This window comes from Octopus bimaculoides, chromosome 27 (assembly GCF_046866305.1).
Source record: "Octopus bimaculoides isolate indiv1 chromosome 27, ASM4686630v1, whole genome shotgun sequence".
NCBI classification, from domain to species: Eukaryota; Metazoa; Mollusca; class Cephalopoda; order Octopoda; family Octopodidae; genus Octopus; species Octopus bimaculoides.
The window spans coordinates 1953865-1980008 of NC_142954.1; the positions used below are offsets into that span (position 1 = coordinate 1953865).

Genomic DNA, 26144 nt, shown 5'->3' on the forward strand with positions numbered 1-26144 from the left:
TTCAGAGAAAGCTGAAGTTCTTAGACAGTGCCGTTTCATTGTATGGGACGAATGCACAATGACCAATAAGGGTGCCCTTGAGGCACTGAACCGGTCACTGAAAGGTATCAGGGATTCTACAGCTTCTATGGGTGGTGTAACTCTATTGCTTTCAGGAGATTTCTGGCAAATCCTTCCTGTCACCCCTAAAGGGAGCCGGGCTGATGATGTACACACATGCCTTAAGTCATCCACGTTGTGGCCCCAAGTTAAGACCTTAAGCCTAAGCAGAAACATGCATGTGCACTTGCTTGGTGATAGCACGTCTGCAGTTTTAGCTGAAGACGTTTTAGTCTTTGGAGAAGGCAAGGTCCCTAGGAATGATAGGGGCGACATATCCGTCTCTGAACTGTGCAACACAGTGGACAACCCTTCTGATCTTTTGGAAACAGTGTTCCCCATTCTGGAAAGTAACTATGGAGACATCAATTGGCTCAGTGAAAGAACCATCCTGGCCCCCAAAAACGTAGCTGTCAGTGCTATCAACAACCAGCTCATAAGATGAATTCTGGGTGAGGAGCGCATCTACAAATCAATTGACCGGACCTCTGATCCCCAAGACATTGTCAATTACCCTATCGACTTTTTAAACTCATTGGAACCGTCTGGGGTGTTCCATTCAATCAGGATAAAAAAACTGATAAACCAATTCATTATACGATTTCCCACTAGAATTGGCTACACCCCATTTTCATGCAAACCTTTTATCAATTTTGACATATTTTGCTCAAACTTGATACCAGCATTGCTTAGGACTCATGGAATCATTGAATGCTTTACGTTCTCAAAAAGAAAAAAAAAAATTACAATTGATGAGTGGAAATAATCGATAAACCGATTCCTTATGGGATTTCCCAATCAAATTGCTTGAAACCCATTTTCAGCCAAACGTTTACCAATTTCAACTGATTTCGCTCAAAGTTGATATTGGTGTCACTTATTTTGGTTTGAAATAAAGCGCTTGACCACTTGATAATCCTGACCTAATGTCGGGCTACACTGCTAGTCAAATATAAATATATATATATATATATTAATAAATCATAGGGCAGCAAAAAAAAATTTTAGAAATTTTATAGAGTGGTATAGAGTTTTTTGCTGCTCTTTCTAGCAGGTTAGATGTCCTATTATAGGCATCTCTGTATTTTAAATGAATAGTATATAAATACATATATATATATATAAATATAATTAAGGGATCAGCAAATATTTGCTTCACCATATATCGAAGTTCAGAAATTGCTAAAAAAGCTGAGAATCGGTGTGGAATGTTACTAGTCCATGCTTACACAGTTTGCTAGCATAATCAAATTTACTACTGGAATACAGTACTGATGAAGGAAATTGATTATTATCAATCATGATCTAGAAACGCGTTTACTGTTAAACATCGGAATTGGTTAGTTTTCATTGTTTTTTTCTTCTTGTTTTTGCCTTTGTGAGTTACAAGTGATGCTATCTGTGGGATTCTCAGCTTTTTTAGCTGCAATTTCTGAACTTCGATATATGGTGAAGCAAATATTTGCTGATCCCTTAATTATATTTATAAATATATATGAGCTTTTAAATAAGTTCTCCACCAATAATGGTGCTTTCATACCGATGGGCTTGGTAAAAATTGTTAATTGTTAATTGATTTATTAATTAATAAATTGATAATCTTTTACCCTTTTAATTTGTACATATATATATATATATATATATAAAGTACAGCCGCAATTATTTAAAGACTAGAGTTAGTTGCCCTTGTTTATAGTTGACTCTTCTTACATTTTATTTCTTGCTCTTGTCTCTTACGCATCTTAATTGCTTGATCAGTTCCACTTGGCAACTGATATTGAAGAGAAAACCCAATCAAAAATATATACACGATTGGTAATTAACTGTCTACAGAAACAGTTACAGCATTTATTACAATATGGACTTGAAAAACATAAAGTAACGTTTATAGCCAAAAGGAAGAATTCTCTTGAAGCTGTCAGTGTCCACTCTGACTCCTTGACTCTCTCTCTCTATATATTATTATGTAAGTATTAAATAAGCATTTTTATTGTATAAGTGTCGTATTATGTACTTCTGTTTGTTTCCATGTGTTGAATAAGTTAAAAGAAAGAATCTCACGAAACAAACACGAAATTATATGAAAGTAAGGCTGTTCTTTTAATACTTTCATTGTGATATTTTCTTTTCGATATTTCATCGCACTTGTGGTTATTTACTATGTTTGTTAATGTTAGATTAATACCTTGTTTAAATAACATTTCTCTTTCTTTTTGACATGTAAATTTGACAATTTAGTTAAATGCGGAAAAATTACGATGTAATTTGTCAGAAACAATGGGGAATGTGTAAAAGTACGAGTGTGCACTTGAAATACTGAAACGAAAAGGCACTATCCGTATACAGACGAAATGAATCGGCTTTGAATCGAAACGCTAGAAAGTACCTAATTTGACCAAAATTAAATATAATAATCCGTTTATATAATCTTTTATTCGAAAATTACGAGGTGAAGATATAAAAAGAATATCGACACGACATATAAAATGATGGCTGATTGCTATTGTTTAAAAACTATCGCGTTGTGAAATTTAGTTTACTCGAATCAGTCACTAAGAACTCAGTTTTCGTGCTTGAAGGATCATTAACATTTTTATGTCCATTAAAGTATATGGGGCGATCTTTCGTTTTGATTTGGTTGGGGACGAGGAAAACGTGTGTGATTTAAGGGAGATTTAGCTATTGTTTCTAGCACGCGCAAGACCACAGTCGTTTTTCTCTCAAATATGTATTGATGTGCTTACATTGTAACTGCCAAAATCTCCCCACAAATCTCTTTATAATCGTTTGTAAGGTATTACTAGAAAAGATATTCGTTTTCCTGAAGTTTACGAGGGGAAAAACGGATCGTAAATTTGCACTTTTGAATATCTACCTTTTAAACATATTTTATGCCTTATATTATTTTTCTATTCTTTCAGATAATCACATGAAATTGGCAAAAGAGTATTTTTTTACTTTTAAAGAATCACCAATATGTATCATGTTCGAAAGACTCTGCAAAGATATTCTACAAACGTATAACCCTGCTTCTATAAAACGTTGCTGAATTACTGTGAAATATTTCCTCTGAGAGAGAAAGCATTTCTTTCCTTTAGTGTCTGAAATGTGCAAGAGACAATTTTCTCTTCTAAATATTGACAAACATCACATTTAGAAGAAATATAAGAGAAGTGATATATGTTTGGAATAATCTGTAAAAGAAGAAAAATAGCCATATATTTTGCTGAGAGAAGAAATATTATTGAAAAGTTGTTGATGTGTACAACTTGAAGGATTGATTTTATTTTTCTTGAAAAGATGTCAGAAGAATTAGGAAAATCCTCACATGACTGTGACATCTGCAAAGAGTCATTCTTAGGAGAAAGTAAATTCAATCAACACAAACAAATTCATACAGGGGAGCAACCATATCACTGTAGTATCTGTGGTAAATCATTCTCAAATGACAGTCACTTAACTCGACACATATGTATTCATACTGGAGAGAAACCTTATCCCTGTGATATCTGTGGTAAATCATTGTCTGACAGGAATAGCTTAACTCAACACAAACGTATTCATACAGGGGAGAAACCATATCACTGTGAAGTCTGTGGTAAATCATTGTCTGACAGGAGTAGCTTCGCTCGACACAAACGCATTCATACGGGGGAGAAACCATATCACTGTGATATCTGTGGTAAATCATTCTCAAATGATGGTCACTTAACTCAACACAAACGTATTCATACAGGAGAAAGACCTTATCCTTGTGATATCTGCGGTGAATCATTCTCTGTTAGCAGTAGCTTAATTCGGCACAAACGCATTCATACAGGAGAAAAACCATATCCTTGTGATATATGTGGTAAATCTTTCCCTGAAAACTGTAGCTTAACTCAACACAAACGTATTCATACGGGGGAGAAACCATATCATTGTAGTATCTGCGGTACTTCATTCTCCAATGACAGTCATTTAACTCGACACATACGTATTCATACAGGAGAGAAACCTTTTCCCTGTGATATCTGTGGTGAATCATTCTCTGTTGGCAGTAGCTTAACTCGACATAAACGTATCCATACAGGGGAGAAACCATATCATTGTGACATTTGTGGTAAATCTTTCACTGAAAACAGTGGCTTAACTAAACATAAACGTATTCATACTGGGGAGAAACCATATCAGTGTGATATCTGTGGTGAATCATTCTCTCGTACTTATAGCTTAGATATTCACAAACGTATGCATACAGGAGACAAAAAATACCACTGTGATGTCTGTGGTAAGTCATTCTCTGCTGGCAGTAGATTAACTACACACAAACTAATTCATATAGGGGAGAAACCATATCACTGTGATATATGTGGCAAATCATTCAGTCAGACAGGTAACTTAACTAGACACAAACGTATTCATACAGGTGAGCAACCGTTTCACTGTGATATCTGTGGTAAATCATTCAGTCAGACAGGCAACCTAACTACACACAAACGTACTCATACAGGTGAGCAACCATATCACTGTGATATCTGTGGCAAATCATTCTCTGAAAAGGGTATCTTAACTACACACAAACTTATTCATACTGGAGTAAAACCATATCATTGTGATATCTGCAATAAATCATTCTCACAAAAACATCACTTAATTAAACACAAGTGCATTCCTTATTCAAAGGATCCATAAGTACAGTGACATTTGTTGTATAAAATTCCCTCAGAAGGATAGGCTTGTACCTCTCCTGTTTCCAAGCAAGGAAATAATTTTCACAGCAAGACATATTTTACACAGAAGACTGGAAATGAATAACTGCATCTGTATGACGGTCATTATGGCCATTTACAAGCATCACATGATATCTGGACAATGGTACACTCACAGACACTGATGCACACATATGTATGTCTTGAGAATTTTACTTGTTTTATGTACATGTAAATGAAACACATGTAATGCTGAATAAATAATATGAAAGTCTTCTCCAGTCTCCTTATGTTATACGTAATTACTCTGCAAAAAATATCCAAATCTCCCACAAAAATAAAACACACACACACACACACACACATATATATATATATATATATATATATATATATATATATATATATATATATATATATATATATATATATATATTTAGATTCAGGGGAATATGGTACTTAAGTTTAGGCAACAGAATTTAGTATTGGTATGATCCATACAATTTCAAAGTGATTAAAATCAAAATAAGCAACAAGGATATCCAGAAGTAATGCAGTACGATCATTTCATGAAACTCCATTTAATTGAACAATGCAACCATTACATCAATTTAAAATGCAGAGCAATCCTCAGCTGCACAAAGACATAGAATTTAATTAAATTAGAACAGATGAACACATTAGTATAATACCTAAAATCTCCAAGAAGTTTGGGAGACAGACAGATAACATCTTGCTTTAGCCACACCATGAAAGCTAAAGCAAGATGTTCTCTGTCTGTCTCCCTAACCTCTGGGAGATTTTAGGTATTATTATACTAATGTGACCATCTGTTCTAATTTAATTAAATTCTATGTCTTTGTGCAGCTGAGGATTGCTCTGCATTTTAAATTGATGTAATGATTACATTGTTCAATTAAATGGAGTTGCATGAAACGATTGTACTGCATTACATCTGGATATCCTCGTTGCTTATTTTGATTTTAATCACTTTGAAAGCTATAGAGCACTGAACAGTGAGAAGATATAATAAAAAGAGAAAAAAGACGGCGCCTATTGTGTTGTGAGGAATTGGATGTAGGCGGATGCCAATTATATTTAAAGAAAGCTAAATCTATGAATGCTATAAAAAATCAAATAACCATCTTTTTCTTAAATAGGTCCTCTTAATTTTTTCATTAATAATAAACTAAGGTGGCTGTCTGGCAGGATCGTTAGCATATTGAGCAAAGTGCCTAGCTGGGTTCTTCTGACATCACTTGTGCCTTTAAATTCTGCCAAAATGGCCTTTATCTTTCATTCAGAGGTGGGGGGGGGTGATGCAAATAAGCACCAGTTGAGCACTGGAGTTGACATAATCAATTCAACACTGCCCATGGAATTGCTGGCCTTGTGCCAATATTTGAAAACAATATTAATTCCAGTCTCTTATCTTCTCTCTTGCCCGGTGGAAATGCCATGACCATGTTGGCTTGTTCCTGGAGATTAGTTCCCCTTGCTCATAGTTCATTCTTCCGAATTCTGTTTATTTCTTGCTCTCGTTTCTTACGCATCTTAATTGCTTGATCAGTTCCACTTTACAACTGATATTTAAGAGAAACCCAATCAGAAATATGTACATGTTTGGTAATTAACTGTCTAAAGAAACAGATACAGCATTTTTTATTACGTTGACCTGAAAAATTTGAAGTAACGTTTGTTGTGAAAAGGAAGAAATTCAGTTGAAGCTGTCATTGTCCACTCTGACTCCTTGACTCTCTCTCTATATATTATTATGTAAGTATTGTATGAACATTTCTATTCTATATGTGTCATATTATGTACATCTGTTTGTTTCCATGTGTTGAATAAGTTAAAAGAAAGAATCTCACGAAACAAACACGAAATTATATGAAAGCAAGGCTGTTCTTTTAATACTTTCATTGTGATATTTTCTTTTCGATATTTCATCGCACTTGTGGTTACACCTTCCGTATCGTCGTTATTTCCTATGTTTGTTAATGTTAGATTAATACCTTGTTTAAATAACATTTCTCTTTCTTTTTGACATGTAAATTTGACAATTTAGTTAAATGCGGAAAAATTACGATGTAATTTGTCAGAAACAATGGGGAATGTGTAAAAGTACGAGTGTGCACTTGAAATACTGAAACGAAAAGGCACTATCGTATACAGACGAAATGAAACGGCGTTGAATTAAAACACTAGAAAATATCTAATTTGATGAAAATTACATATAAATACCCGTTTATATAATGTTACTCGAAAATTACTAGGTGAAGATAGAAAAAGAATATCGACACGACATATAAAATGATGGCTGATTGCTATTGTTTAAAAACTATCGCGTTGTAAAATTTAGGTTACTCTAATCAATCACTAAGAACTCAGTTTTCGTACTTGAAGCATTATAAACATTTTTATGTCCATTAAAATATATAGACATTATAATAATGAAGAGTCTGTAGAATGGTTTTGTGGTTTCAAAATTTTATACTTAGGAAATACAAAACCGAATTAAGAGGAAACATTATCTTAATTGAGTTATATGTAATTAAAAAAAGAACAATAAATGTAAAAGCCAATAAATTGTCGATGGAAAGTCTCCAAGGTAACTAAACCCTTAGATTTATTATCACGGAACTGAGTAGATCAGGATTACAAAGAAATTTGTGGACAAAAGTTTTTGGTAGGGGACGAGGTTAAAGTGTGTGGTTGAAGGGAGATTTGGCTGTTGTTTCTAGCACGTGCAAGACGACCCTCGTTTTTCTTTCAAATGTGTATTTGATGTTTTTCAACATTACCCCACCATGGACGCATTTATGCTAAAAAAAACTTGTAAAATTTGAAGGCGGACCGACACCACAATCTCATCCCGTTTTTTGGGGGTTTCTTTGTAGATTCCGAACCTGTAAAAAAAAAAATTGGCATTTCAAAATTTCACCCCTCCAAATTTCTTCATTTTTCACTCTTTTCAGACTTTTTTTTTTTGTGTGTGAAATACGTGGAAAAATACAGAGATTATGATTCTGAAACAAATTTTTCTTTTTTTTTAAATTTCAATTAAAAAAAAAAAAGAACAATAAATAAAAGTAAATAGTATCCTCCCCTCCCCTTTGCGAATGTACGGCTATGCGTAGGTGTTTTCTATCTGCATGAAATAGGCTTTGGAGCAGCCTCTTCCTATGCTAGAAATAACAGCCAAATCGCCGACAAGCTCTACATACTTTGCAGGCAATCCTACACAATCGTACCCCATTGACTTTGTGAAATTTGTGGTCCTTATGAAAATTTACAGCATTAATTATTAAACATTGATGTTTGTTTCTCATAAAATGGTATATATTTAATTGACATTAAATTATTATTTACGATTATTTAAGGTACACACAACCTGCAAATCTTTGTCAGTTTAATGTTTTTGTATTTAATTTCGAATTGCATATGTTCGTCAATTCACTACGATCTCTCTAAAGTAAATAAAATCAAAAATTTATATTTGTGGTGGAGATGAAATTAACTTTTTTTTTTTTTTTTGCATATTCGTAGTTTTTGACATCTAAAGCGTAGGAATGTCCAGGAAGTGTCATGATAGATGTGTCTATAATAGAAACTTCTTGAAAATAGAGAGACGGGATAAATTTAATAGTTTAGATAGAGGATACCTTCAACAATTTATGAAAACAGAAATGTCGTAAATTTGCACTTTTGAATATCTACTTTTAAACATACTCTATGTCTTATCTTATTTTTCTATTCTTTCAGAAAATCATATGAAATTGGCTAAAAAATATTTTTTTTACTTTTAAAAAATCACCAATATGTATCATGTTTGAAAGACCCTGGAAAGATATTCTACAAACGTATAACCTTGCTTCTATGAAACATGCCTGAATTATAGTAAAATATTTCCACTGAGACAAAAAAACATTTCTTTACTTCACTATATGAAATGTGGAAGAGATAATTTTCTCTTTTTAAATATACCTTGTTGAATTTACAAAACTATTTGGAGCATTTCTAAATTTTGACAATTAACACATTTACAAGAAATATAACAAAAGTAATATTTGTTTGGTATGAACTATGAAAACGAAAAAGAAGGAAAATATCCATAAATTTTGGTAAAAGAAGAAATATTTTTGAAAGGCTCTTGATTGGTAAAAGATGAAGGATTGATTTTATTTTTCCTGAAAAGATGTCGAACGAAGCTGCAAAATCATCATATCACTGTGATATCTGTGGTAAATCATTCTCTGGCAGCACTAGATTAACTACACACAAACGTATTCATACAGGGGAGAAACCATATCAGTGTGATATCTGTGGTAAATCATTCATTGAGGGCAGTAATTTAACTAGACACAAACGTATTCATACAGGTGAGGAACCATATCACTGTGATATGTGTGGTAAATCATTCTCTGCTCGCAGCAACTTAACTACACACAAGCGTGTTCATACGGGGGAGAAACCATATCATTGTAATATCTGTGGTAAATCTTTCTCTGTTGGAAGTAGTTTAAATACACACAAACGTATTCATACAGGGGAGAAACCATGTACCTGTGATATCTGTGGGAAATCATTTTCTGATGGTAGTAGCTTATATAAACACAAACGCATTCATACTGGGGAGAAACCATTTCACTGTGATATCTGTGGTAAATCATTCTCTCGTAGTCATAGCTTAGATATTCACAAACATAGCCATACAGGAGACAAAAAATACCACTGTGATATCTGTGGTAAATTATTCTCTGCTGGCAGTAGCCTAACTACACACAAACTAATTCATACAGGGGAAAAACCATATCATTGTGATGTTTGTGGTAAATCGTTCTCTGTTGGCAGTAACTTAACAGCACACAAACTAATTCATACAGGCGAGAAACCATATCACTGTGATATCTGTGGTAAATCATTCTCTGATGGCAGTAACTTGACTAAACACAAACGCATTCATACAGGAGAGAAACCATATCACTGTGATATCTGTGGTAAATCATTCGCTCGTACTTATAGCTTAGATATTCACAAACATATCCATACAGGAGATAAAGGCTACCACTGTGATATCTGTGGTAAGTCATTCTCTGCTGGCAGTAGATTAATTACACACAAACTAATTCATACAGGGGAGAAACCACATCACTGTGATATCTGTGGTAAATCTTTCTCCACTGGTAGTAACTTAACTACACACAGACGTATTCATACAGGGAAGAAACCATATCACTGTGATATCTGTGGCAAATCATTCAGTCAGACGGGTAACTTAACTACACACAAACGTACTCATACAGGTGAACAACCATATCACTGTGATATCTGTGGTAAATCATTCTCTATTGGTAGTAGCTTAACTACACACATACGCGTTCATACCGGGGAGAAACCATATCGCTGCAATATCTGTGGTAAATCATTCTCTGAAAATAGTATCTTAACTACACACAAACGTATTCATACTGGAGTAAAACCATATCATTGTGATATCTGCAGTAAATCATTCTCACAAAAACATCACTTAATTAAACACAAGTGCATTCGTTATGCAAAGGATCCATAGCATAGTGACATTTGTTGTATAACATTCCTTCAGGAAAACCTCTACACATGATTGAAACTATGTTATGAATGTGATATCTATAGTAAATCTTTCATCTCAGATTATCCATTAACTAATCAAAAGAGCATTGACAGAGGAAGGTAAACATGACTGATATTAAACCTTAATCATTCTTTCAAAATGGTGAATTAATTCTACAGTCATATTAATATGAAAGATATAACTATGCCTCAAGATATTTATGCTTAATTAATCTATGAAAATGATCAATTATTGAAACATAAATGCATTGATACAGAAGAGGAACCATATCACTACGATAATGATGATGATCCTCATCATTTAAAATTCACTTTTCCATTCTTCTGTGGATCAGATGGAATTCATTGATGGGGATTTTCTTCAGTCGGATGCCTTTCCCATCACCCATCCTCAACTGTTTCCAAGCAAGGAAATATTTTCCATGGTGAGATATATTTTACACAGAAAACTAGAAATGAAGGACTGCATCTGTATGATGGCCATTTACAAGCTTCACGTGATATCTGGACAAAGGTACACACTCACTGACACACAAATATGTATGTCTGGAGAATTTCTTAAAGGAAATATTTTACATTGTTTATCTACATTTAAATATTTGTAATTCCTGTTAGAAAATGAAACACATGTAATGCTGAATAAATAATATCAAACTCTTCTCCAGTCTCATGTGATAAGTAATTTTACTCTGCAAAAAATATTATCCAAACCTTCCACAAAAATAATACACGCACACACACACAGATGTATATATATATATTACATATATACCGCCCACATACATGACAAACATACATGCGCGCCCTCACACACACATATAGACGAATGCACATATATATACACACACACCCATATATACGTGCACGCCTACATACACAGCCGCATACACACAGGAGTGCACACACAAAATAACACACATACGCATGCACACACCTCTCACATACATAAAACCACATACACATATACACACACCTCTCACATACACAATACTCACTCACATACATAACACACACGCACGCACGAAAACATACACAATATACACATACACGCATGCACAAAAAATATACACACGCGCACACGGAAACACACATACAGACACACATAAACACACACACACACCCGTACCTAACACTCACAATCCCACACACACACGCACATCCACACACACCAACACTACACACTCACACAGACACGCATACAATCACACACACATGGGCATAAACAACACACGCACATACAATAGCAAACGCACGCACACACACGTACACAGCAACGCACATATACACATACACACAAACACACGCACGCACAAAAACATACACATACACACACGCGCACATACAAAATACACACACACACGTACACGTACCCAACACCTACAACCCCACACAAACACGAACACACACATACTCAAAAAAACCACCTGTTGACCTTCTACCTAACACTGTCTATAAGCGTCCACTAACCAGTCCTGCTACTAATTTCTTCCACTACGTCATACACACACACACACACAAACACACTAACAGATAAACCACCAAACCATGCACACACATACATACATACGCACACACACGTTCTGTTATCACACACACACTCGCAGACTCTCGCACACGCACAGATATTCATCTCCCTTTTTCACTCTCCTGTCTTAGAAAGAACTTTTCCGCCACCACCTCCTCTTCCGGTCTTTTCATCATGTAACCTCGTGGGCATCGGTACCATTTTCCTCTTTCTCCGTTCTTCCATTCTCCGAACTTTCCATCTTTCCGACGAAGGGCTACGCCCGAAACGTCATACACTCTTTCTTTCCTTTCCTGAGCGTCCAATAACACTATCCATATCACGTCCTCACTTTGTTGTTTTTTTGAACTTATATTTATATATATATATATATATATATAATAATATTATTAGGGACAAAATATATATATATATATATAATAAAGTGTATGCCATGTTACATTAAATTTTTACTCACATGAAACCATGACTCCTATTTTTTACTATACAATTTTTGTTTTCTAGATGAAAAATTTGAATTTCAATTTCAAAACGTAATTTTATTTGTTTATGGTTAAAATGGAAAAAAAAAAACATTGTTAATTAATATAATCGAAGATTTGAAATGAAATAAGTTTTGTTCCTGAAACTTATAGTGATGATGATGATGATAGTGTTGGTGGTGGTGTGTTGATCACAAATGGATTTTCTTTTTTATAGAGACCATCACTTGTCACACTTGCACTTCGATGCAATTATTTATAGTCTTCTCACCTAAGAAATTGATATTTGTTCCTAAGGATTAATTTAGCCTAAACTATGGATTCACAAGAACCACAGTTGCAAGCTGTCTGAGAATAGGGTGCACAGATATAGAGCACGGAACAGTGAGAGGATATAATAATAAAAAAAGACTGCACCGATGGTGTTGTGAGGAATTGGATGTAGACAGACGCCAACTATATTTAAAGAAAGCTAAAACTATGAATGCTATTAAAATGGAAATCATCCTTTCTTTCTTAAATAGGTCCTCTTAATTTTTTAAAATTATTTTAAACGAAGTTGGCAGTCTGGCAGGATCCTTAGCATATTGAGCAAAGTACTTAGCTGGGTTCTTCTGACATCACTTGTGCCTTTAAATTCTGCCAAAGTGGACTTTGTCTTTCATTCAGGGGGGTGATGCAAAGAAGCACCAGTTGAGCACTGGAGTTGACATGGAATTGCTGGCTTTGTGCCAATATTTGAAAACAATATTAATTCCAGTCTCTTATCTTCTTTCTTGCCCGGTGGAAATGCCATGACCATGTTGGCTTGTTCCTGGAGATTAGTTCCCCTTGCTCATAGTTCATTCTTCCGAATTCTGTTTATTTCTTGCTCTCGTTTCTTACGCATCTTAATTGCTTGATCAGTTCCACTTTACAACTGATATTTAAGAGAAAACCCTATCAAAAATATATACACGATTGGTAATTAACTGTCTAAAGAAACAGATACAGCATTTTTTTATTACGTTGACCTGAAAAATTTGAAGTAACGTTTGTTGTGAAAAGGAAGAAATTCAGTTGAAGCTGTCATTGTCCACTCTGACTCGTTGACTGTCTCTGTCTATATTACTATGTAAGTATTGTATGAACATTTCTATTCTATATGTGTCATATTATGTACATCTGTTTGTTTCCATGTGTTGAATAAGTTAAAAGAAAGAATCTCACGAAACAAACACGAAATTATATGGAAGTAAGGCTGTTCTTTTAATACTTTCATTGTGTTATTTGCTTGTAGATATTTCATCGCACTTGTGGTTATTTACTATGTTTGTTAATGTTAGATTAATACATTGTTTAGATAGCATTTCTCTTTCTTTTTGACAATTTAGTTAAATACGGGAGAGTACGGTGTAATTTGTAAAGAAAAATGGGGAATGTGTAAAAGTAGGAGTGTGTACTTGAACTATGAAACGAAAAGGCATTATCATATTAGAGAGGAAATGGAACGGCTTTGAATTGAAACGCTAGAAAGTACCTAATTTGACCAAAAATAAATATAATAATCCGTTTATATAATCTTTTACTCGAAAATTACTAGGTGAAGATATAAAAAGAATATCGACACGACATATAAAATGATGGCTGATTGCCATTGTTTAAAAACTATCGTGTTGTGAAATTTAGTTTACTCGAATCAGTCAATAATAGCTCCATTTGCCATGCTTGAAGGATTATAAACATTTTTATGTCCATTAAAATATATAGACATTATAATAAAGTCATTGAGGATGGTTTTAAGTGTGGTTTCAAAATTTTATACTTAGGAAATACAAAACCGAATTAAGAGGAAGCATTATCTTAATTGAGTCATGTAATTAAAAAAAAGTACAATAAATGTAAAAGCTAATAAATTATCGATGGAAAGTCTCCAAGGTAACTAAAACCATAGATTTATTATCACGGAACTGAGTAGATTATGATTAAAAAGTTTTTGGTAGGAGACGAGGAAAAAGTGCGATTTTAGGGAGATTTGGCTGTTGTTTCTAGCACGTGCAAGATCACCCTCGTTTTTCTCTCAAACATGTATTGATGTGCTTACATTATAATTCCGTCGAAATTTTCCTATGAATTGCTTTATAATCGTTTGTAAGGTATTTGTAGAAAATTTCATTAAATTATATTCATTTTCCTGAAGTTTACGAATGGAAAAACGGATCGTATGAATTTTACGGAAATCCTCTCCCAACTCCCTCGCAAAAATTCTTACGCATAAATCCCCACGTATTCTTAATCCACAACATATAAACGAGATTTCTTGAAGATTATCCACTTTTCTGGAAGTTCCGAGGCAACAAAGTCAATGGGGTACAGATTCTATCAAAGAGCTAACTTAACTATTCACACAAGCGTTCATACAGGGGAGAAACCATATCACTGTGACATCAATGGTACATCATTCTCTGTAGTAGTAACTAGACACAAGCATACTCAGACACCGGAGAAAACCTCCCTCAGACGAAAACATCAGATATCTAGTGTCATTGACATGTATATTGGTGTGTGTGTCTATAACAGAACTTATGTCCTGGAGATGTTATTATAATATATAAACTTCTTGAAAATAGAGAGATGGGATAAGTTTAAAAGTTCAGTTAAAGGATTCCTTCTACAATTTATGAAAACAGAAATGTCGTAAATTTGCACTTTTGAATATCTACCTTTTAAACATTTTTGGCCTTATATTATTTTTCTGTTCTTTCAGAAAATCACATGAAATTGGCAAAAGAGTATTTTTTTACTTTTAAAGAATCACCAATATGTATCATGTTCGAAAGACTCTGCAAAGATATTCTACAAACGTATAACCCTGCTTCTATAAAACGTTGCTGAATTACTGTGAAATATTTCCTCTGAGAGAGAAAGCATTTCTTTCCTTTAGTGTCTGAAATGTGCAAGAGACAATTTTCTCTTCTAAATTTTGACAAACATCACATTTAGAAGATATATAAGAGAAGTGATATATGTTTGGAATAATCTGTAAAAGAAGAAAAATAGCCATATATTTTGCTGAGAGAAGAAATATTGAAAAGTTGTTGTGTAAAACTTGAAGGATTGATTTTATTTTTCTTGAAAAGATGTCAGAAGAATTAGGAAAATCCTCACATGACTGTGACATCTGCAAAGAGTCATTCTTAGGAGAAAGTAAATTCAATCAACACAAACAAATTCATACGGGGGAACAACCATATCACTGTAGTATCTGTGGTAAATCATTCTCAAATGACAGTCACTTAACTCGACACATACGTATTCATACTGGAGAGAAACCTTATCCCTGTGATATCTGTGGTAAATCATTGTCTGACAGGAATAGCTTAACTCAACACAAACGTATTCATACAGGGGAGAAACCGTATGGCTGTGATATCTGTGGTGAATCATTCTCTGTTGGCAGTACCTTAAATCGACACAAACGTATCCATACAGGGGAGAAACCATATCACTGTGATTTATGTGGTAAATCTTTCTCTGAAAACTGTAACTTAACACAACACAAACGTATTCATACGGGGGAAAAACCATATCACTGTGATGTCTGTGGTAAATCATTGTCTGATAGGAGTAGCTTCACTCGACACAAACGTATGCATACAGGAGAGAAACCATATCACTGTGATGTCTGTGGTAAATCTTTCTCTGAAAATGGTAACTTAACTCAACACAAACGTATTCATACGGGGGAGAAACCATATCACTGTGATATCTGTGGTAAATCATTCTCTGAGGGCAGTCACTTAACTCAACACAAACGTATTCATACAGGAGAAAAACCTTATCCCTGTGATATCTGTGGTGAATCATTCTCTGTTACAAGTAGCTTAAATCGACACAAACGTATCCATACAGGAGAGAAACCATATCACTGTGATTTATGTGGTAAATCTTTCCCTGAAAACTGTAGCTTAACTCAACACAAACGTATTCATACAGGAGAAAGACCTTATCCCTGTGATATCTGTGGTAAATCATTCTCTGGGGGCAGTCACTTAACTCAACACAAACGTATTCATACAGGAGAAAGACCTTATCCCTGTGATATCTGTGGTAAATCATTCTCTGATGGCAGTAACTTCATTCGACACAAACGTATTCATACGGGGGAGAAACCTTATAACTGTAATATCTGTGGTAAATCATTCTCTGAGGGCAGTCACTTAACTCAACACAAATGTATTCATACAGGAGAAAAACCTTATCCCTGTGATATCTGTGGTGAATCATTCTCTGTTAAAAGTAGCTTAAATCGACACAAACGTATCCATACAGGAGAGAAACCATATCACTGTGATTTATGTGGTAAATCTTTCTCTGAAAATGGTAGCCTAACTCAACATAAACGTATTCATACGGGGGAGAAACCTTATAACTGTAGAATCTGTGGTAATTCATTCTCTAGTGACAGTCATTTAACTCGACACACACGTATTCATACAGGAGAGAAACCGTATGGCTGTGATATCTGTGGTGAATCATTCTCTGTTGGCAGTAGCTTAAATCGACACAAACGTATTCATACAGGGGAGAAACCATATCACTGTGGTATCTGTGGTGAATCATTCTATCACAGAGGTAACTTTACTACTCACTCAAGGATTCACACAGGGGAGAAGCCATATCACTGTGACATCTGTGATAAATCATTCTCTGTTAGTAGTTGCCTAACTAGACACAAGCGTATTCATGCAGTGGAGAAAACCTCCCTGTGATATCAGCGGCAAATCATTCCATCAAAGAAGTAACTTAACTACTCACGGTCACTTAACTATACTCATATTTAAATTGGAGAAAAACCAGTTCACAGTTATATCTATGGTAAGTCATTGCTGATTTAAACAGAGGTCTTTCCTTATGAAGTGGATCCATAACACAGTGATATTTGTTGTATAACATTTCCTCAGAAGGACAAATGTGTATCAGTCAAATCATCCAACCCATGCTAGCATGGAAAGCGGACGTTAAACGATGATGATGAATGATACATTAATAATAACTGAGAATGAGAATTTTATTAATTTTATTATAGTTTATAAAGAACACTATACTTCTTGAAGTAGAATTTGGCTAATTTACCTTAAATATAGAAAAAAAAGGTGACTAATTGGACAGACTTACAAATTAGCTGAACAGTTTTGTACAATAAATTAAAAAAGTTAAGATCTGTAGAGTGATAAATTAGAAGAACTGCTGCTTTAATATATTCCTAACTCTCCGTTATATCACAACCTTCCACTAACTTTTTAAACCATAAAATAACTATTACATCTCATGCAGGATTCTTTCTCAGTCTATTCTCTCTCCCTTTCTTTTGGCCTCTCTCTTCACCTTATCCTCTTTTATTCCCCCCCCCTTTTTTTTCTCTAATAATATGGAAGTGTTACTGACAGGCTCAGTAACATAATGACCAGCAGAATTATTATAAGACCACCTTTCTTCCCTCCCTCCCTACAAATCTTATTTCACTACTCTACGTAATCAAAGAATAACAGCTGAACAAACAAGCTTTAAGTAAACAACGCACAGAGTAAACTGGATACGAAATGATATATATCCACCAATATAACTATGATTATCACTGGAAAATACCCACACGGATTCTATACATGGATATTTACTTTTGGAATGGAACTATACTCCAAGTACTTTTTCTTCTTTGTTTTTTTCTTCTCCGCATCGCTCCCATTTCTTACTGCAAATCTCCTCATACAGATGTAATAATCCTTATCTTCTACTATTACCGTCTCCGATGAAGGGATACATTGAATTTTCCCTGAAACGGCTGTTAAGACATTCTACATAAAATAAAAATTTACTTATGCCATTGGTCTCTTTATCTCATTCTTTTTTATATATTCACACGCTAATACACGACCCATGTTATATTCCCTATTCATGTTGCAACCACATCTGGGGCAAAACTAGTCAGTATACAGCACTTACTCGGTAGTACCTGTATCATTCAGGTCTGGTTGACTCCATTACCCTTCATATATATATATATATATGTTGTTTAATGTCCGCTTTCCATGCTAGCATGGGTTGGACGATTTGACTGAGGACTGGTGAAACCAGATGGCTACACCAGGCTCCAATCTGATTTGGCAGAGTTTCTACAGCTGGATGCCCTTCCTAACACCAACCACTCAAGAGAGTGTAGTGGGTGCTTTTACGTGCCACCCGCACGAAGGCCAGTCAGGCGGTACTGGCATAGTCATGTGTTGAACCTGGGTTTCAAAATCATAGATACAGCTTCTGCCTAAGCAGTGACAAGACAGTGGGGGGGGGGGGGAGTCAGGGGTCCGTATAAAATAAAAGTGGAGAGGGTGGGATGGTAAACAGAAACAGTAAATAAAATTAAGGGAGATTATCTGAAATGGAGAGAGGACTGGAAGGAGCTAGCAAATGAGATGAAAGTGTTTAAATATTCGTAAGAGAGAGAGGAGTGGTACCAATACAGTTATCAACATAATAGTTGTAGAGGTCTGGGTTTAAGATCAGTGAATCTTAAAAATGATGAGGAACTTAAATGCACTGATGCAGTTGAGGACCTCTCTCATGCCAGTGACCATTCCAAGAAACAGTGAGTAAATGTTGCCCATAAAGGAGAAACAATTCAGAGTAAGATAAAGTTCTGTTCGACAGAGAAGGGTGGAGGTTCTAGGATAAATAATAGTGAAAGAGGGGCCAGGCAGAAGAGAGGCTCTTATGATGAGAGATGACACTCATGGCAAAAATGGGGCAGGAAGGACTGGGGGGGGGTAGGAAGAATTGAAGAGGGAAGAGAGTATGTTTAGTATTGTGAATCTAGGAGGAAGGTATTGAGTTGAGTGGCAAGGACTCTTTTCAGGCAGTTACAGGTAGAAATGATAGGATCTTGGGGAGGAAGTATAGGATATGTATTGACATGTGTGTTTTGCATCCCTGTCTGTTGTAATAAGCAGCAAAAGTTGGTGAAAGGAAGGTTATCAGGCCACGAAAATTTTATCCCAAAGAAACTGTCCAACCCATGCTAGTATGGAAAAGGAAGTATGAAATGAGAAAGAGGAGGAATCACAGGCATATCATCACCATCATCATCATCGTTTAACGTCCGCTTTCCATGCTAGCATGGGTTGGACGATTTGACTGAAGACTGGTGAAACCGGATGGCAACACCAGGCTCCAGTCTGATTTGGCAGAGTTTCTACAGCTGGATGCCCTTCCTAACGCCAACCACTCAGAGAGTGTAGTGGGTGCTTTTACGTGTCACCCGCACGAAAACGTCCACGCTCGAAATGGTGTCTTTTATGTGCCACCCGCACAAGCCAGTCCAGGGGCGCTGGCAACGATCTCGCTCGAAAATTCTACAGGAGCCAGTCAGGCGGTACTGGCAACGGCCACGCTCAAAATGGTGCATCTCATGTGCCACCCGCACAAGAACCAGTCCAGGGGCACTGGCAACGATCTTACTTGGCTTGCCGGGTCTTCTCACGCACAGCACATTTCCAAAGGTCTCGGTCAGTAGCCATCGCCTCGGTGAGGCCCAATGTACGAAGGTCTTGCCTCACCACCTCAGCCCAGGTACATGTGAAATATATATATATATTTATATATGTATATTATTTTTGTGTGTGGTTTGAATAATATTTTTTGCAGAGTAATTACATAACACATAAAGACAACGAAGAAAAGTTTGATATTATTTATTCAGCATTACATGTGTTTCATTTCCAAATAGGAATTACAAACTTTTAGATGTAGAGAAAAAAATGTAAAATATCTCCTATCAGAAATTCTTCATACATACATATATACATGTGTGTGTGTGTGTATGCATATGTGAGTGTACCCTTGGCCAAATATCACATGATGTTTGTAAACGGCCATCATGAGTGTCATGCAAATGCAGTCGTTCATTTCCAGTCTTCTGCATAAAATATGTCTCACCATGGAAAATATTTCCTTGCTTAGCAACAGGTGAGGATGGGTGACGGGAAAGGCATCCAGCTGAAGAAAATCCCCATCAATGAATTCTATCTGATCCATAGAAGCATGGAAAAATGAAGGTTAAATGATGAGGATCATTATATCATAGTGATATGGTTCCTCTTCTGTATCAATGCATTTCTGTTTTAATAATTGATCATTTTCATAGATTGATTTAGCACGAATAGCTTAGGTTATGGTTATATCTTTCATATTTAATATGACTGTAGAATTAATTCACCATTTTGAAAGAATGATTAAGGTTTAATATCGCAGTGATATGTTTTCCTTCCTCAGTCAATGCTCTTTTGATTTGTTAATAGATCATTTCAAATGAAAGATTTACTATAGATATCACATTCATATAGTTTCTATCATGTGTAGAGATTTTTCTGAGGCACAAGCTTGTCCTTCTGAGGGAATTTTATAAAACAAATGTCACTGTACTTATGGATCCACTTGTTTTTAATCAAGTGATGATTTTGTGAGAAAATATTTTATTGCAGATATCAAAAAGGTTTATGGTTTTACTCCAGTATGAATACGTTTGTGTGTAGTTAAGCTTCTTTTTTCAGAGAATGATTTACCATAGATATCAGTGATATGGTTCCTCACCTATATGAATACATTTATGCGTAGCTAAGTTACTGCCATCAGAGAATGATTTACCACAGATATCACAGTGATATGGTTTCTCCCCTGTATGAATACGTTTGTGTCTAGTTAAGTTACTGCTAGCAGAGAATGATTTACCACAGATATCACAGTGATATGGTTTCTCCCCTGTATGAATTAGTCTGTGTGTAATTAATCTACTGCCAGCAGAGAATGATTTACCACAAATATCACAGTGGTAGCCTTTATCTCCTGTATGGATATGCTTGTGAATATCTAAGCTATGTGTACGGGAGAATGATTTACCACAGATATCACAGTGATATGGTTTCTCCCCTGTATGAATACGTTTGTGTCTAGTCAAGTTACTGCCATCAGAGAATGGTTTACCACAGATATGACAATGATATGGTTTCTCCCCTGTATGAATTAGTTTGTGTGTAGTTAAGTTACTGCCAATAGAGAATGATTTACCACAGATATCACAGTGATATGGTTTCTCCTCTGTATGAATGAGTTTGTGTGTAGTTAAGCTACTGTTTTCAGAGAATGATTTACCACAGATATTACAATGATACGGTTTCTCCCCTGTATGAATACGTTTGTGTGCAGTTAAGTTACTACCAGCAGAAAATGATTTACCACAGATATCACAGTGATATGGTTCCTCACCCGTATGAATGCGTTTATGTCTAGTTAAATTACTGCCCCCAGAGAATGATTTACCACAGATATTACAGTGATATGGTTTCTCTCCTGTATGAGTACGTTTATGTGTAGTTAATCTACTGCGAACAGAGAATGATTTACCACAGATATCACAGTGATATGATGATTTTCCTGCTTCTTCTGCCATCTTTTGAAGAAAAATAAAATCAGTCCTTCAAGTTTTATACATCAATAACTTTTCAAAAATATTTCTCCTCTCACCAAAATCTATGGATATTTTTCTTCTTGTTTTTATAGTTTATTCCAAGCAAATATAACTTTTGTTAAATTTCTTCTAAATGTGATCTTTGTCAATATTTAGAAATGTTGCAAATACTTTTGTAAATTCATCAAAATATATTCAAAAGAGAAAATTATCTCTTCGACATTTCAGGCATGGAGGTAAAGTAATGTTTTCTCTGAGGAAAGATTTTACTGTAATTCAGCCATGTTTCATAGAAGCCTGGTTATATGTTTGTAGAATATCTTTGCAGAGTCTTTCAAACATGATACATATTGAAGATTCTTTAAAAGTAAAAAAAAATACTTTTTAGCCAATTTCATGTGATTTTCTGAAAGAATAGAAAATTAAGATAAGACATAAAGTATGTTTAAAAGGTAGATATTCGTGCAAATTTACGACAATTCTATTTTGCTAAATTGTAGAAGTATTAAACTTATTTAATCTCACCAGTTTTAAGAAGTTTCTATCTACATATGGGAATACATGCGATTATGAAAAAAATTGTCTTTTAATTTTTCCAATTTTATTTTTAAATCGAAATTTAAAATACTCACAGTAGAATTTTTTTGGCTTAAATCCCAACAAGAGAGACAGAGAATGTAGGAGGGTATCAGGTGGTTACGAAATGTTTGAAAAATCACATAGTTTTTGTTTGTTTGTTTGCTGCAAAACCGTATGAATTCTTGTGTGTAGCACACGTATGTACAAAAATTTTCTGAAAATTCCCCCAAAATAAAAAATATGTGAGAAAGGATTATATTGGGTGCTTAAAGCAACATTCTGCCAAATTGTTTTTTATTGTGAGTTGTAATGATGCAGAAGAACCACCAGAAATAAAGATTTCCTGTTTCAAATAAAAGCCGTTCCATTTCTTCTGTATACGATATTTACTTTTCGTTTCAGTATTTCAGGTGCACACTCGTATTTTTATATATTCCCCATTTTCTTACACCAATTATATCGTACTTACCCCGCATTTAACTTTATAGTCAAATTTACACGTCAGAAAGAAAGAGAAATGTTATCTAAACAAGATATAGATCTGACGTTAACGAATATAGGAAATAACTAAAAGTGCAATGAAATGTCTAAAAGAAAACGATAATGAAAGTATTAAAAGAACAACCTTACTTTCATATAATTTCGTCTTTGTTTAGTGAGATTCTTTCTTTTAACTTATTCAACACATGGAAACAATCAGATATGTCATGACACATATATAATAGAAATGTTTATATAAATATAATACTTACATAGTAATATATATTTATACGTATATAGATACTATTCAAGAATAGTTGTACCGGTGTACGCACTCGCACATCCGGACTAGCAAGTCGTGACTAGTGGATCCAACGACTACCTAGGGCAAGTGTGCGTCATGCGCAAAACATGTATGAGAGTTTTTTTCTAAACAAAGTAAATAAATTATACACTACCTATTTTTGGTAAACAGTCCATTATTAACATCTATATTGGTATGTATGTGTGTGTGTGTGTGTGTGAGAGAGAGAGAGAGAGAAAGCAATGTCCAGGAGTTGCTATTATAATTATTGTATCTGCTCATAATTTATTAACTTTTGGAAAAGTTCACATGCAGGTTGGTTTACTTCTACAATTCATTAAAACAGAAATGACATAAATTTGCATTTTTGAATATCTACCTTTTAAACATATTCTATGTCTTATATTATTTTTTTGTATTCTTTCAGAAAATCACATGAAATTGGCTAAAAAGTATTTTTTTTACTTTTAAAGAATCACCAATATGTATCATGTTCGAAAGACTCTGCAAAGATGTTCTACAAACGTATAACCAGGCTTCTATAAAACGTTGCTGAATTACAGTAAAATCTTTCCTCTGAGAGAATTATAATGAAAGTGAGATTTGTTTGAAATAAACTATAAAAATAGAAAGAAAAATATTTTGGTGAGAAAAGACCTTCTTGGAAAATTACTGACATATAAAACTTAAAGGATTGATTTTATTTTTCCTGAAGAGATGACAGAAGAATTAGGAAAATCCTCACATGACTGTGACATCTTTAAAAAGTCATTCTCAGAAGAAAGTAAATTCAATGAACAGAAACGAATTCATAGAGGAGAGAAACAACATCATTGTGATATCTGTGGTAAATCATTCTCTTGCAAAAGAAATTACACTACTCACAAACATGTACATGCAGGGGAGAAACCATATCACTGTGATATCTGTGGTAAATCATTCTCTGGAAATGAATATTTAACTACACATACACGTATTCATACAGGAGAAAAACCATATCGCTGCAATATCTGTGGTAAATCATTCTCCCAGAAAACTAAGGTAAATACTCACAAACGTGTTCATACTGGTGAGAAACCATATCACTGTGATATCTGTGGTAGATCATTCTCTCAAAACACCAACCTAACTGCTCATAAATGGGTTCATACAGGGGAGAAACCATATCACTGTACTATCTGTGGTAAATCATTCTCTATTGACAGTAGCTTAATTAGACACAAGCGTATTCATACAGGGGAGAAACCATATCACTGTGATATCTGTGGTAAATCATTCTCTTGCAATGAATATTTAACTACACATAAACGTATTCATACAGGAGAAAAACCTTATCGCTGCAATATCTGTGGTAAATCGTTCTCCCAGAAAACTAAGGTAAATACTCACAAACGTGTTCATACTGGTGAGAAACCATATCACTGATATCTGTGGTAAATCATTCTCTACAAATCATCATTTAACCCAACACAAGCGTATTCATACAGAAGAGAAACCATATCACTGTGATATCTGTGGTAGATCATTCTCTCAAAACACCAACCTAACTGCTCATAAACGGGTTCATACAGGGGAGAAACCATATCACTGTGATATCTGTGGTAAATCATTCTCTACAAATCATCATTTAACCCAACACAAGCGTATTCATACAGAAGTGAAGCCATACCACTGTGATATCTGTGGTAAATCATTCCCTAATGGTAGTAACTTAAATCAACACAAACGTACTCATACAGGTTAGCAAAACCATAATTTAACTAAACACAGGCATATACATACAGAAAATCATCGCTGAATTAAACACAAGTGCATTCCTTATTAATTGGATTCATAGCACAGTGATGTTTGTTCACTACAATCATCATCGTCGCCATCATTTAATATCCACTTTTCCTTAAATCTATGGATCAGATGGGATTCATTGATGGAGATTTTCTGCAGCTGGATGCCAATCCTCACTTGTTTCCAAGCAAGGAAATATTTTCCATGGTGAGACATATTTTATGCAGAAGACTTGAAATGAACAGCTGCATTTATATGACAATGATGGTCATTTACTAGTATCATGTGATATCTAGTGAAGGGTACATACACACACATCTATAAATATATACATATTTAAAAAGCATCTATTATGCTCTTGGAGTGGTTGGCATTAGGAAGAGCATCCAGTCATATACACACTGCCAAATCAGGGTGCAACTTGGTGCATTTCTCTGGCTTGCCAGTTCCAGTTGAACTGTCTAACCCATACCAGCATGGAAAGTGAACAATAAATGATGATGTATGTACGAATAATTTCTAATAAGAGATATCTGACATGTTTCCTTCCTGTATATATAAAATTTTGTAATTCCTGTTCGCAAATGAAACACATGTAATGATGAATAAATAATTCCAAAACCTTTTTTTAATCTCCTCTTCTGTTATGTACTTACTCTGCAAAACGATTTCCCAGTATTTTTCAATTCTTAAGGCATACCTGACATACAACATCCCTTCTGTAGCCTTTGCCACATTCGGTCAGAAGTGAAACCATAAACGCTTTCTTCATCAAGCGTTCCAGTCCACCAAAAAGCCAGACCATTTTGATATTTTCGATGGACCAGAACCGTTTCATCGATCTCAATTTCAACCCCACCTCCTCCGATCACATTTTGGTGGTTTTCTGCCCCAAACTGGCAGACCTCAGCACAGAAAGACAGCCAACCTACCTAGGTTTTACAGCAGAATCCAAGGTTTTCCTCGATTAATCTGTGCTGAAGAAGTGATTCACGAAAATCAAAATCTTCCAAGGTGGAGAATATCCACAATCCCTTCTGGATTGACGACGTCGTCGTACCATCCTACGGCAACGCCACATGATCGTTTC

At 34.9% G+C, this 26144-nt stretch overlaps 5 protein-coding genes across 10 annotated transcripts; 4 read left to right on the plus strand and 1 right to left on the minus strand.

Annotated features, from left to right (window-relative positions):
* Positions 1-58: 58 nt before the first annotated feature.
* LOC106883322 (uncharacterized) lies at positions 59-544 on the plus strand. The gene has a single exon (XM_014934287.1). It carries the CDS (start codon positions 59-61, stop codon positions 542-544), a length of 486 nt encoding a protein of 161 aa, XP_014789773.1.
* An 875-nt stretch (positions 545-1419) lies between these two features.
* Positions 1420-5066, plus strand: LOC106883325 (uncharacterized). 2 transcript variants are annotated; one of them, XM_089343522.1, is made up of 2 exons: positions 1420-1438; positions 3021-5066. In XM_089343522.1, exon 2 carries the CDS (start codon positions 3400-3402, stop codon positions 4771-4773), a length of 1374 nt encoding a protein of 457 aa, XP_089199648.1. In that variant the 5' UTR covers positions 1420-1438; positions 3021-3399; the 3' UTR covers positions 4774-5066. The 2 variants fall into 2 exon arrangements, with proteins under 2 accessions (XP_089199648.1, XP_089199647.1); XM_089343521.1 differs by lacking the exon at positions 1420-1438 and adding an exon at positions 1928-2065.
* Positions 1993-11062, plus strand: LOC106883323 (uncharacterized). 2 transcript variants are annotated; one of them, XM_089343523.1, is made up of 2 exons: positions 1993-2065; positions 8556-11062. In XM_089343523.1, exon 2 carries the CDS (start codon positions 8989-8991, stop codon positions 10360-10362), a length of 1374 nt encoding a protein of 457 aa, XP_089199649.1. In that variant the 5' UTR covers positions 1993-2065; positions 8556-8988; the 3' UTR covers positions 10363-11062. The 2 variants fall into 2 exon arrangements, with proteins under 2 accessions (XP_089199649.1, XP_052833129.2); XM_052977169.2 differs by lacking the exon at positions 1993-2065 and adding an exon at positions 5680-6566.
* A 2087-nt stretch (positions 11063-13149) lies between these two features.
* Positions 13150-25686, plus strand: LOC106883327 (uncharacterized). Of its 3 annotated transcripts, XM_089343552.1 has the most exons (3): positions 13152-13524; positions 15157-17135; positions 24165-24831. In XM_089343552.1, exons 2-3 carry the CDS (start codon positions 15530-15532, stop codon positions 24692-24694), a joined length of 2136 nt encoding a protein of 711 aa, XP_089199678.1. In that variant the 5' UTR covers positions 13152-13524; positions 15157-15529; the 3' UTR covers positions 24695-24831. The 3 variants fall into 3 exon arrangements, with proteins under 3 accessions (XP_052833228.1, XP_089199678.1, XP_052833227.1); XM_052977268.2 differs by lacking the exon at positions 15157-17135 and having other exon boundaries at positions 13150-13524; positions 23697-25686; XM_052977267.2 differs by lacking the exons at positions 13152-13524; positions 15157-17135 and adding an exon at positions 23266-23584 and having other exon boundaries at positions 23697-25686.
* On the minus strand, positions 20119-23199 carry LOC128251006 (uncharacterized). 2 transcript variants are annotated; one of them, XM_052977265.2, is made up of 2 exons: positions 23116-23199; positions 20119-22312 (listed from the first exon to the last, which is right to left on the minus strand). In XM_052977265.2, the coding sequence occupies exon 2, from the start codon at positions 21886-21888 to the stop codon at positions 21013-21015; it is 876 nt and encodes a 291-aa protein (XP_052833225.1). In that variant the 5' UTR covers positions 21889-22312; positions 23116-23199; the 3' UTR covers positions 20119-21012. The 2 variants fall into 2 exon arrangements, with proteins under 2 accessions (XP_052833225.1, XP_052833224.1); XM_052977264.2 differs by lacking the exon at positions 23116-23199 and adding an exon at positions 22539-22898.
* Positions 25687-26144: the final 458 nt, after the last annotated feature.